We start from the raw sequence: 13310 nt of genomic DNA on the forward strand, positions 1-13310 counted from the left end.
ACAGGCAGAAGGAAATAAGTCATGTCCTCTGAGGACTCAAGGAAGGTTAATGAAATAAAAGGCATTTTAGATGTTTTTATGTTTGAATATATTTCAAAAACAACTTTGGGGATTTTTCCTCCTTTTTGTTTTGTAGCATTACAAAGTCCCAAAGTGCTAAACCACATGTTATTTATTAAGCACATTAGAATGACCTCCTACAGACCTGTGCTCAGGGAAGTGGCATCTCTGTGCTCCGTGGCAGTGTCAGTGTTGTTCTGCCTTACCCTATCAGGTTTCCACAGCAGAGCAAGCTGTGACTTGGCTGGGAGGCAGGAATGCCGTCAAGGGCATTTAGGCTCTGCTGGGCAATGACACATCTGTTAACCCACTTCTCCTTTCACTCCACATTACCTGCCAGGTTGCTACATGTGGTTCTTTCTCTCTGTACCCCCAAAGGGGCAATCCCTGCACCACAGCCACAAACAATGAATTTATCGTACATGATTGTTCTTACCATGGGTAGTATTACCTTTTTTACAGCAGCAGTCCCAGCAGCTAGATTAGGTGTGCTGGTTCATTAAAGCACAGATATTTCAAAGGAAAAGTCAACATAAAAAAGTACTCTTGAAATTGTGTGTTCTAGGAAGGCAGCCTGTAAGACATCCCTACATCACTGCATTAAGCTCCTAATATCTGACTAGCACTACCAGATGAAGGGTACCTTTACAAATGGCAAAGAATGACCTACTTATTTCCTATCAGTCAAAAAAATACAGTGAGACATTTCCTCAGACCACGCTGCTATGAAATAAAACCTGTTCACTTGGAACACATATTAGTGTGCTGTACTTGAACACTGGGGCAGCCCCATGAGTGCCCAGCTGGGCACTGTAAGAAGCCCAGTTATTTTCAGCTGGGCAGGCAGTGGCTTTCTGATCATCTGGCAAATCAATGGACGATCCAAACCCCTTCTGCTCTGAGTGAGCACGATGAAGGGTGCCACGTGCCACATAAGCCAAGCGAGGAGCACAACTCCTCTCTGGGGCACAGGAGTGAGCTCACACAGTGTGGGGCCCGTGGTACCTGTGAGGTTGGCGGGCTCCTGCGAGGGGCTGAGCTGGAGCCAGCGCGGCGCTGCGGGGTCCCCGCCCGCTCCCGCCGCCAGCCCGGCCTCGGGGTCATCCTCGGCCGCCTGCCAGGCCACCAGCGCGATGTCCACGTCAGCTCCACAGCCCAGGGACGTGTCACTGCTCACGCTCTCACCTGCAAACAGCACAGTGCTGCTCACAGCTGCGCCCCAGAGAAGCGTCTCGGCCGGCTGCAGCAAAATCGCAGCAGATTTCAGGTGCTGTGCCTGGCAAAAACACTCTCAGGGCACTCACTTTTCTCTCTCTCTCTGTAATACCCGTGAGATTGCTGCAAGTCTGCTTTCAGATCCAGATCAGCTGTACTGCTGCTCCTCTGCATTAGCACCTGCAGGGAAAAATTCATCTCAGCTTATACAGCTCTGAGCACTACACCGCACTCCAGCAAATTTCACACCCACACAGTCATTAGAAATTAACCACAACCCGGTCAAGACATTCTCATGAATATTCAGAGTATCCAAGTGTATGTCAGTGTCCTTAGGAAAACATCAGGCTTTCCATTTCATTCTTTATCCTCCCTCTCACAACCTCAGTTTTCACACCAAGAAGCAGGATTTTTTACCTATGTTTTTCAAACACATCTGAAACAATTTGTTAAGGTATTAAAAAAAAAATCTTTCAGCCTTCATATTTCACAGAGATGATCAGGCTAAGTAATTTACTGTTTCAACTGTTCAGTCAAAAGTTGCCATTAAAAATGTATGAAGTTTGCCTGTGCTGATGTCAACTCACACTAACATCTGCCATGCACGGCTGGTGATAGGAACTGTGCTGAACAGAAGCATTTTCATCTATGCTTTAAACCATCAAACATTTATTCCAGTGTGCTGTAGCTCTGTAATAGCCATGAATTATTTATATTTTAAAAGTTACAAACTCCTCGTTGATATTTCTTAAAAAGACCAAAGCCTTGTGTAAGACTAGAACAGACATACAACTGCAGAAGCAGCTGATGACATCAGGAGACACAAACTGATCACACCCAGCAGGACAACAACCTGCTGTGGGGCTCACTTCCAGATGCCACACCAGAAATGGGATTAATGGCTTTTCACACTTTCACCTCCTAGAGTTTCTGAATGCTAAAAAGCTTCTGATTAGAAAGAAAACACTGCTAGGATCTTCACAGACATTACTTCTGGCTTTGCCTTACTTGCTCGGCTTCATGCTCCTTTACATATCCCTTATTTTCCTGAACCAATTTGGAGTCTGAAGTTGAATTTCCAGCCTTTTTACCTAGAAGTTTCAGAAAGGAAACAAAAACTATAAACATTTGCAGGACCAAAACATGCAGCAAGTCTCACGTAAATTTCAGCTATGTTTACATGTCTCATATTTATAGTTAAGGGCCACACAACACTTAAACTGGATACAAGAAGCTTTGAAAAATCCTTCAGAAGCATAACATACTTACAGGAGAGGAAGTGAACTCCAACTGCAGCTTGAATACACAAAATTCAAATGCAAGTCAGGCGAAAAGTCAAAGAGTTACATACAAAGTGCACACATATTCCAGGTTGTATTTTTGGCCTCTCTGCTTTACAAAAGGTCCCATCCTGCACTGACAGTCTCTAAATTCCTTAAAGTTCTTTCAACAACTTACCAACTATGCAGCGACTAAGAAAATTAACTAAAACCACATTTTAGAGGAGAGCTGGAAACCAAAGTAATTAAGAGTAGCACTTGTGAGGCTGAACAAGTCTCAAATATTTTCCTTGAAAAACACAGTATTGCTGCACTTTACTAGAATTACCTTGAAAAAAATCAGATGGAATCTGATCTGCAATATCTGAAGTGCTGCTGCTTCGAGTTAGCTGCTGCTCTTGGTCTGAAAATGGGCCTGCAGTTTCTGTTCCTTCTGAATTTTCCAGCTGTTGAGATTCTTCAACTTCTGTTGATTTAATTACAACACAAAATATTTGCAGGAGCTCATATGTACACCTGCAAACTCCTCACCTAAGCGCTATGAAAAAGCAACCCTTGCAAATATTTAAAATTCCCAAGATAAAATTTACAAGTTATAACTTCAGTTCTATAAAACATCCTTAGAAAAACTGTAAAGTTTAGAGATGCATGAGCAGCATAAAAGGTCTAGAAAAGGAGAGATGTGATTTTGGGATTTAACAAAGAGGAGGAGGTCCCATGAACAAAGCTGGGTTTTCAGTGCTGGAGACCTCAGCTGGGCCCTGTTCATTCTCAAGAGAGAAAGAGCAGAGGCAACAGAACTCCCTGAAATGCAGTGTGGGGAGAAGCTGGCTGTGCTCCCTGAGCGCCTCCAGAAAGAGGGGAAGGAAGGAGGAATAAAGAAAGGCAAAAATTTAGAGTAAAAAAAGCTCTGAATCAGATATAATTTGGGTTTAGCTTATGAGGACAAACCCAACCAGGCAGCTTTTGGTTTGGCTTTAACTGCAAATGAGAAACAAAAGGGGGAGAGAGAAGCGTGGAAATCCCCAAGAGAAAATAAACTGACATGCTGGGGAAGGAGCAACAGAAATTCTTGAGATTGTAGAGCAACACAGCACTTTGAGAAATTCATTTCTCTTAGCATTTGGGGAAAAAAAACCACAAAAAAAAGCTACTAACACTCCAGTGTTTCCATACAGCAGTGTGTAAGTTTTAATATTGCTTTACTACTTAATAAACTCTGTAGGTATTTCAAAAAGTTATCTCAGGAGGCACATACACAAAAACTAAGATTTCTGGTATTGACTGACTTCAGCTGACTTTCAATGTCTTACAGAAAACAATAAAACAAAACATTCAGTGCAATTCACTAACTGGAACAATTTCAGCGTTCTCCCCAAAATAACTTGAGATGAAAACAAAGATGTTTCACTGAGCAGGAATCCCCACAGGGCCTTAAAGCACCATGTACAGAACTCTCCTTTCTCTTGCTACTGCAGGTAATGAGTCTGGGCAGGACTCAGGAGTCACAAATCCCTCCCAGGAAGTGAAACATGGGAATTTTTACTTTAGTTACTAAGCAATATAGATCTAATTGCAACTGATGGCAGTCTTTAATATCAACGTGAACAAAAATTGCTTTGCTTGCAGTGCTGCAAACATTCTGAGAAGAACCAACTGGACAGAAAGGGAACAGAGAGAGAGCAGTTTAAAAATATAAAGAACATTGATATAAAAGATGACTTTAAAGTACAGTACCTGACAGTCTGTGAGAGCAAGAAGTGTAAGAGATACCAGGGAAGAGAGAGCTCACAGTGTGAAGCAGAAGAGGTACACTTTTAGTGGCTGGCAAAGCCTCATAAAGATGGACACAGTTGCTGATAGACTGGCTTCGCTTAGCTTACAGGAAAAAATAGAGCAATAATTACATCAGGAACACAGTGAAATATTGCAGTTCTGAGTGTCACAACACAACCAAACCCAGAGTTTCAGGATAAAGCTTTTCAACAGTAAGCCCAGGGGTTTGTCCCCTGAGATGTAAGTTAATATTATGCAACACTCTCACTCTGAAAGGGTAATAATCAGGGATTTCTGATCCACAGACAGTGTGGAAGGGCCTTTTATTTGAACATACACATACAAGAAAAGCCATGGATCAACACTTCCAGGTTCTCCCTGCTGCTCTGGCAGGATGTCAAAGGGGAAAATGCTGCGGCAGTAGAGAGAACCCTTCACTGGAGCACAAACAAGTACTCACTGAATTTAGAAATCAAACTCAAGACTGAACTGGCTCTACTGCCAAAGCACTCAGTGATCCAGGCTGGAGGTCATGCCTCAGCCATGGAGCCACAAACCACCCCGAGTGCTCTCCATCCTTCCAGCTCTCCTTGTAAGGAACTGGGGAGGGAGCTGTGCAGCCCAGCAGCTCCTGCTCAAAGCAGGGGGCTTCCACAAGAGTCTGCCCCAGCAAACCAGCACATGGAAACATGCTGACATGATATAAAGAAAAGGCAGGTTCAGGTTGCTGAAATGCTTGAACAAACCGAGATCTGCTCCATGTCTGGGGTCTCAGCCATTACCCCAACATTCCTCAACCCAGTCTCCCTCCTGCTTTCCTCTTTGCAGAAGTAAACATGAGAGGAAAACCTCATCATGCCAAGAAAAAAAGCACATAAAGCAACAATGAAAGGATAATATTTATTAAATACCTGGTTTACCTTGTGCTCCCACTAAATAGTTGTATCAGTATCTGCTATCTGCCTGACAGTAATAAATGCTCTCCTAGGAACTGATAAAAACAGCCATGTACCTCTAGAAAAACCCCTAACATGAACAGGTTTAACTCACAATTCCAATGTCCTGTAGTTAAAAGCTTACACAGAGAATTTCCCAAAACACTTTGTGATTCACACTGGCCAAGACATCCTGACACAGACATGCAACCTCTCTGTTGGGGCAGTTAATTATTGAGTTGCTTTTGGCAGCAGCCACCCCCCAGAGGCAGATTTAAAACCTGAGTGTTACCGAGTGTCTGGGTACCAAAGCACTCAGCTGTGGTCTAACCTGTGGCTCTCTGACGGACAATGTTTCTTGCTTTCTCCACTCCTGGGGCCCCAGAGGTTGTGGCACTTCTGAATCTCATTGGCTCCACAACTTCGGGGTGACTTTTCCAGCTTAAGGAAAAAGATCTTCCTACTACAGCTGTCTTCTGAGGCTCTAAAACACCACCTGAGGAAAAAGAACACAAAATTTTCTGGCACTGGATGCTTTGGCGTGTATTTTTGCTGAAGTACGAATGGACTCAGATATGGCAAATATTAATACTTTAAACAACACAGGTTAACTTTTACTATTAATCAAAACCAACTGGTAGTTCAAACTATGTGCATCGATCTCAAGGTGGCATGCAAATGCAGCTAAAATACTGTCAATTAGAAACTTGACTAAAAATACACAGAAAGGGATTTTTACAGAGTTGCCAGTGCCAGCCAACAGCACAAGAAACCACATTTAATCTCTGCCATCCAAAACACCCTGAGTGTAGGTGCAGACTCCAGCCTGCCCCCAACTACCTCTCCTCCCCAGTGAAGGATGACAACACACAAAAAATCCCAAGTGCTTCACATTTGACTAAACAGGTTCTTACACCAGATTAAGTAGTGTTTAACATTAAATTAATTTTTAAGACTAAGCTTCAATATTTAACCGGTTTGATAAAAAAAAAGCACTGAAGCACAAAGTCGAACCTTTGCCTCTCTGCTTTTTTTCCTTCTGTTCACTGAGCTTGTCCAGGGGCAGGTTTGTCATCTCCACACCATACACAGTCCTGGCCAGCACTGCTGTCAGGGAGTCCATGATGTTGGCCCACTCGTTGATGAGCTCCTCCCAGTCCGTCAGGCCGGACAGGACACTGAGCAGCTCATCCCACAGCTCCCGGGAGATGTAAACACTCAGGTTGGCTCTGATCCAAGCCACAATGAGGGTCTGAGGGAAGAGACACCAGTGGTAGCTCGGGCAAGGCTGACAAGATGAGTTCAGCACACCAAGCCCAACCCACAACTCCAACCTGCACATCAGCATGGGCTCTTGGTGAGGTACAACTATGTGCAGAGCTATTTTCCCTCAAAAAACACTCCCAGAAATAATAGGGAAAGTTATTGATGAAGGAAATTTTTTTAAATATCAGGCTAAATGTTGTCTGGCAAACTGAAATAAGACACTCTATAATAACAGCAGAATGAATGACTGTCCTACACCCAAAGAACGACTGTAGCAACTGAGCCCTGGGGCAGCACTACACACCCAGTTACATTTTCCAGGCTGCAAGTATAGTAGGAAGCATAAATGTCTCCTTCACTCAGTGTGACTCAGTTTTGACTTGTCAGCTGGACTTTTAGGAAAACAGTTACTTGATTCTTACACTTTAGAGACACTCACTGAAAATATCCCATCTGTGCTACCACAGTTTGTAACAGAGCCCTGAAGAACAGAGCAAACCCAACGCTCCCTCCATTAGTAACAGTTTACAAAATAATCACTAGCAAAACATGAGAAACCCCTCCTTCACAGTAATACAAGCAGGTTTCATGGTACTCAACTAAAACTGAGGGCAGTTGTGACAGAGCAAACCAACCAACCCCACTCACTCACTCTGAACAGCAGCCCTGCCATGCTCTGAGCAAACGTGTCCTTCGTCTGGTTCTCCTTTGGCTTCTGCATCACAGCTTCTGTTATTCTGAGGAGTATCAGCAGCATCTGTTCCCTGATTCCAAAACAAAAGGTGCTCCATTAGTGGTACCTGCTCATTAATCCTGCAGCAAAGCCTTATTTATTGAGAATGCAGCCACACTTCAGACTTCACAGATAATTTGTAAAATAGCTTGGTTGGTTGTGGACTGTGACAACTTTTTCTCTTGAATGATGGTATGTTAACCTTACCACGTCTTTCTGTTCATGGACAGCTCCATTATCATGCGCCTGAAGATGCTGAGAACAGCTTTGCAAGCATCCACCTGCTCCTTCAGCAGCAAAGGGACCTCACTGCATGGCTCCAGCAGGAAAACATTTGCTGAGTTTGTCAGGAATACCTAGTGTTGACAGTCCATTTTCACAGTGTTAGGAATGAAAACAGGCAAGACTTACAACAAAATACTGTGCTCCTTCAGTTAAACCTTCCCTTTTCCTTAGAGGAAGGTTCATGTTTTACCCATCACTTAATTTTTCTGTTATTCCAGCAATGAGCCAGGTGGCTCCCATGACACACCCACCGAGGCTCACTATGTGGTTTGTGGGTGTCTCCTCTGCTTGGGCAGGCAAGAGGACATTCCTCCAGCCATTCATTTCCTGCCATCACATGCTTAAACAGCCAGCAGTATTTTCAATAAATGAAGTTCAGAAGAAGTAAATGCATGGTTCTGATTAATTCCTAGTACTCACAGGAGGAAAAAAAATTACCCTTCTGCGTCAAAATACAGATCTCTGGCCTTAAGACATGGTCATGTGGTTTAATATACATGTTTCAGAGTGACACATGAAGTCCAAATTGTGTCTTACAGAACCAATCAAGCCCTGGTAGTTCTTTTCCTCCATCTCAGAGACTGTAATGGAATTTGCAGGTTCTGTGACCAGGCAGGTCATGGCCCCACATGTGCCCTTCCCACCCAGCTCACCTGCAGCGCAGCCTGAGCACCAGCCTTCACATCCCTGTCCTCATCCTCCAGCACGCAGCCCCTGCTGACAGCACTGGTGAAGGAGTAGGTCCTGCCCCAGCTGGAGGAGCGCTTGTGCCCGCTGGGCTCCGAGGAGAGCTGCCAAACACAGCCTGGTTAGCAGCAGGGCACAAAGGACATGATACAAAACCATCCCTGAGGTCAGCAGCAAAAGCAGGGGAACTGGCGTGGCATACACTCATTTCCACAAGGAATTCCTGGCTATTCTTCATTTCCACACATGGAATTTGAAGGCTCATAAAAGTTTTAGAAGGTATGTTACTTAAAACATTTTTCACCACTTTTTATAGTCACTGATTGTAGTAACACGTGAATTTAAGTCTGGCAAAACCACAAATTCTCTACAAAATAAAGTAAAAACCTTGTAATTCTCACTGTTTTACAAATCAAACCTCTTATTCAGTACTAGAAAACTTCCCTTCAAACAGTGTCAACAGTGTCAAAGAACTTGACCTGATGGCTCAAAACAGGATATTAAAAGATGATGCATAGGAACTGTATCTACTGGCAAATTTTCTAGATTAAGGTGTCCAGCTACAATGTAGAGAAATTAATACATATTGTAAAGCTTTTAAGCATCACCAAAATGAAATAGTTCTCCATGCCTTAGGCCAGCAGATAGTCAATTTTAGCACTGCAAAACCCATCAGTGTTTCTTCCATGAAGTTCCTGATGTCATATTCACACATGCAGGGAATAACCACAAATGACATTTCTCTAAGTGCTACTCAGTAACTATTTCAACTGTGAGTCCTTAAATAAAAGCGTTTTTAAATTCTTATTTCCCCCACACTTTAAACTGTTATTCCTCTACAGAGTGAGGTGAAAAGCCCCATATTGCAGCGGACAAAGTAAGGAACAGGGATACCATACATGTTTACCGTCTGTTTGCACTGAGGAGTCTTCCAAGGGAGCAACAGCATCCTGGCTGTCCTCCTTCTTGTCTGGCTCCTCCATGAACACAGGTTTCTCCTGCAGTATCCACTTCTGGTACACTTTCACCACCTTCCGTGTTGCGGATATATCAGAAGGCGGCAACAAAAAAGCCTGAAAAGGAAAGTTCACCGATTTCAGAAGGCGGCAACAAGAACAGGACAGATGTGGTGCATACAAACACACACACTGCCATTTTAAGCAGCAAGCTTCAGTTCCTTCAACAATTCCATAATCTGATCGTTAAACCAGACCTAGGAAGGAGCCCGACCTCAAAGGCTGCTGCTGTGACCAGCACCAAGTTTGCCCAGCAGGGCACCTCTCCCACCCGTTCCCTTCAGAAACAAGCAGCAGGGCACAGACCTGGCGGAACACCTCGTTGACGAAGTTGACGTATCCGCGCGTGGAGAGCAGGATGCCCTGCACCATCTCGTAGACGCCGCGGTGCTGCTCCTCCACGCTGCAGAGGCTGCAGCTGCTGAGCCTCCTGTCCGACAGGCTGCTGCTGCTGGAGCGGCCGTGCTCCTGCTCGCCCGCGGGCGCCGCGCCCGCCTCCAGCTCCGCGCTCCTCTCCTGGCCCACGGCGACTGTCTGCAGGCACAGCAGAGCACATCACCCACCCATCCCAGTACTCTGGGATCATCACAGAGAGCTCGGGATACGCAGCACTGTAGCAGGCCAAGGGCCTGCAATGGCTCCCTGGTGGTCAGAAGCCTAAGATAGGAAATGCCAAGTCATGATGACTGGACCTTAGAAGCCCCTCTCTTCCACCTTTGGACCCTTGCTTATCTCTCTGTAAGCCTATAGGTCACTTTCCTTTGACCCTTACTACTGGACAATTTCCAAAACCCCTGTATCCTATATAAATCCCTATTTCTGCCCAGTTCAGCAGAAGAGCTGTCACTGAGAACCTTTGTGGAAGACCCCAATAAAGAATTTCTTCGGAACCTCACACAGCTTTCTCCTCTCTCTCCCTGTGTCTGCCGTGCGGCACCTAGCAAGCTACAGAGCAGAAATCACAAATGAACTGATAATCACTAAGAGCTGATATCACTTGAGCTTGCTAAGGTTGCCTGTGGCTAGCAGCTGCTTAGGGACTCGGCCAGGCTGTGCTGAGCAGGACTGAGCTATCCAGACCACTGCAGCCCACCGGGCACACCCTGGTTGAAGAGGCCATTAACTGGCGATCCAAAGTTAGCATCCCATGAACTCTCTCCCCTGGTCAATCCCCAAGCCTTCAGCCCTGGAAACATCAGTAACTACTCACCATAGAGTTAGTCCTCCTGCGGGTAAAAACAGACACCCCCATGGACCTTCTGTGTCATAACTTCCTCTTCTTCTTCCCATGTCCCCTGACTGGCTTGGCATCCCTGGTGGCCACCCCCTTCCTCTGGAGGCCAGTCCCCTCTGCCCAGCCCTTAGCTCTGCTCCCCACCCCTTCTCCTTTATAAGCTGCCTGCTCCACATGGTTCATTCTCTTTCCCACTGGGTTTCCCTCCAGCCACAGTGTTACTCCACTGGAATAAAACCTTGCAAAAGAACCTTTCTTGCCTCTATCACTAAGCCAGTTGTGCTGAGTGGAGTTTGGCTGCGTTGCCTGAATGTTAACTCAACCTGCTTTTTGTCAGCAGAGGTTTGCTGGGGACAAGAGATAGGCAGCAGCACCTGCTATTCTAAAACCCACATTTTTAGGGATACCCTGTCTGGCACAACACTGCCATCCCAGCAGTCAGGCATGAGAGATTTCAGTCTGCCGCTCCATCCAAGAAAGAATTTGGTCTTTACAAACTGGACACTTCCTTACAGCAAAACTGAATTGTCCATGTCACGCAAAGAGTGTAAAGAAAGGCACAAACACAGTGAAGAGGAATCCCCAAGCCCCTTTATCTTGGGGAAAAGATGGATTGTAGGCACTACACATTATAAGGCCTAACACCTTATTGCCAGGTTTTGCTCTGGCACTGCCTGCATTTTGCAACCTCTCAAATGTGTTGATTCTCTGCTGAGCCCACAGCTAACACTCACCTGTGGTTCAAGACCAAATGTAAGCTGAGATTGATTCTAAATTCTTAACAGGAAGCTGGAAAGTCTCTCAAAAGCACTGACTTATAAAATTCATTGTGAGGCATCTAACGCCAGAGAAGTCTCAACCATGAATTTATAAATGCAATATTTCTCTAATATCTCATTGTAAACAGCTGCTATAACTGAGAGGAAAACAAAGCAGCCTTTGATGTCACTGGGAAATGGTCCATGGAACCACCAAGTATGACAATTTACAGAGTAAATTCCAAAAGTCTAAATATAATACTGCTGAAGCTGGTAATAAAACAAGTTATGAATAAAAAAAAAACAAACAACTTCTAGCGAATTACCAAAGGGTTTTGCTTGGAGATTCCCTCCTCCACCAAAGAAAAAGAAAATCAAATAAACAGCTACATCATTTATTCACTAAGGGGTAGCATTTCTTTGTGCTTCAGCTCTCAGTGCAGTGAGATCACCTGCAAGGTTAGCACGCATGCAAGAGAGTTAAACTTCAAAGCCCACCTGAATAATTTTAGGGAGCACTTCTCCTCCATTTTTTGTGTTCTGAACAGCAGTTAAATACTTCTTTTCAAGGAAGAAGGTAACGAGCCACTTGATAAAAACCACTCGAGCTGCCATGTAGGGGATTTTCGTGCAGTAGACACTCTCATTGTTCCGTGTTGCAGTGACATACACTGGCCTCGGCCTGATATCAGGGATGTCTGGAGGGGACAAAAAGGAAGAGAGAAACAAAGTGGAATCTTAGTAATTGCTTCCCAGCTCTGGCTAAATGTACCCAACGCATCACCCAAGAAATAACAGATACAATGACTGACTGCTTTTATTTTATTAATGCTTGTATTCTATCCTAACTTCATCGCTCCTCGGGAGAATGTAACAGCACAGCTCTTTTCTGACCTTATCACTTGTATCAGTCAAAACAAAGGAAAGCAAAAGGAAGTGCTGCAAAAGGGAGGGCAAAAGCTGAAACAAAGAACCAGCCCTGCTACAACATAAGTTAGTTTTACTAACTATGGAAACCAGGGAGAAGAAACTCCTCATCCCACAGAGCTGTAGCCGTACACCAGCAGGTAAGAGATGCTGCTGAGAGCAGGCTCTGGCTTTTTCTGCAAAGGCAAAACCCACTACTTACCCAGCACAGGTTTGTAGAGGTTGGTTAGCTTTGTAAAAGATGGGAACAAGTGAGGAAGATAGTATTTTCTGAACAAAGTAAAGAGAAACTTAAAACCAGTGTCTTGGTTCTCCTTGTTCTTCCACTCCAAGCTGGCAGCCTTTGTCAGAGAGTTAGAGAGAAACAAACAAAAAGCTTTAAGTTAATGTGTTATACTGACAATTGTACTGACAAAAAAAAAAACCAAACAACTACACTTTAGTAAGAAAAAAGCAGCACAGCCCCAAAACCACCTTTACAAACTGCAGTAAGGAAGGAAAGTAAGAACAGAACATCCCCCCAAAGCCAGCAAGCTCAGTGGAAGCCAGTGGATTTGAGCTGTTCTAACCAGAGGACAGCAACTGTCCTGTTCTGCTCCCAATAAATTTGCTTCTTACAGGAACATTTTGACAAAGCCACTTTGAGCTCTGCTTTTATCATTAATGTTTTCTTTTGTCAGAATAAACACAAATAAACACTGGAACCACTATGCAATGGGATTTGTAGAATAAGCAGGTTTGTTTAGACCCCTCACAGGTAACAAGAATATAAAAATAAGAGTGACATTTTTGTTTTTAACTGAAGTGTTGTGAGACTCTGATATGTGAAACAAAGGGTGCTGTGGAGGAAGCTGATAATTTCATACAGCCACTTTTTAAAATAAAGCATTTATTCAAGATGACAAAACCCTTTCCAAACATTATTTTGGTCTTGCCTTTTCATACTAGAAAGTGTATCTCAAAGTATTTAATTATAATTTATCTTCTTTTAATAACAAGGCTCTTTAATGTTCATTGTCTGCACAGCTTCCACTTTATTTCAAATGTTGCTTAATTTGTACTTTTAAAATATATACATTATCTTAATTTATTTCCTGCACAGATTCATCTGATCTACTTCTAATTAAATTTTATGTAC

The 13310-nt window shown here is 44.0% G+C and overlaps 1 protein-coding gene across 4 annotated transcripts in view; it reads right to left on the bottom strand.

The window, feature by feature from the left end:
• The window catches only part of RALGAPA2 (Ral GTPase activating protein catalytic subunit alpha 2), a 94553-nt gene that overhangs the window by 65700 nt on the left and 15543 nt on the right, over positions 1-13310 (bottom strand). For 3 of the 4 annotated variants that reach the window (XR_010359604.1, XM_064415453.1, XM_064415452.1), the window contains exons 8-21: positions 12375-12513; positions 11744-11943; positions 9560-9787; positions 9137-9310; positions 8204-8341; positions 7473-7621; positions 7185-7296; positions 6281-6518; positions 5598-5762; positions 4293-4433; positions 2884-3021; positions 2284-2366; positions 1365-1455; positions 1066-1245 (exon numbers count right to left, since the gene is read on the bottom strand). Coding sequence is in view for 3 of the 4 variants with exons in the window: in XM_064415453.1 (XP_064271523.1) it covers positions 1066-1245; positions 1365-1455; positions 2284-2366; positions 2884-3021; positions 4293-4433; positions 5598-5762; positions 6281-6518; positions 7185-7296; positions 7473-7621; positions 8204-8341; positions 9137-9310; positions 9560-9787; positions 11744-11943; positions 12375-12513 (2176 nt within the window). In the remaining variant the exon portion in view is untranslated. The remainder of the gene's footprint in view (positions 1-1065; positions 1246-1364; positions 1456-2283; positions 2367-2883; positions 3022-4292; positions 4434-5597; positions 5763-6280; positions 6519-7184; positions 7297-7472; positions 7622-8203; positions 8342-9136; positions 9311-9559; positions 9788-11743; positions 11944-12374; positions 12514-13310) is intronic. The other variant, XM_064415454.1, reaches the window with a different exon arrangement.

Source organism: Passer domesticus, chromosome 3 (genome assembly GCF_036417665.1).
Source record: "Passer domesticus isolate bPasDom1 chromosome 3, bPasDom1.hap1, whole genome shotgun sequence".
In the NCBI taxonomy this organism is placed as follows: Eukaryota; Metazoa; Chordata; class Aves; order Passeriformes; family Passeridae; genus Passer; species Passer domesticus.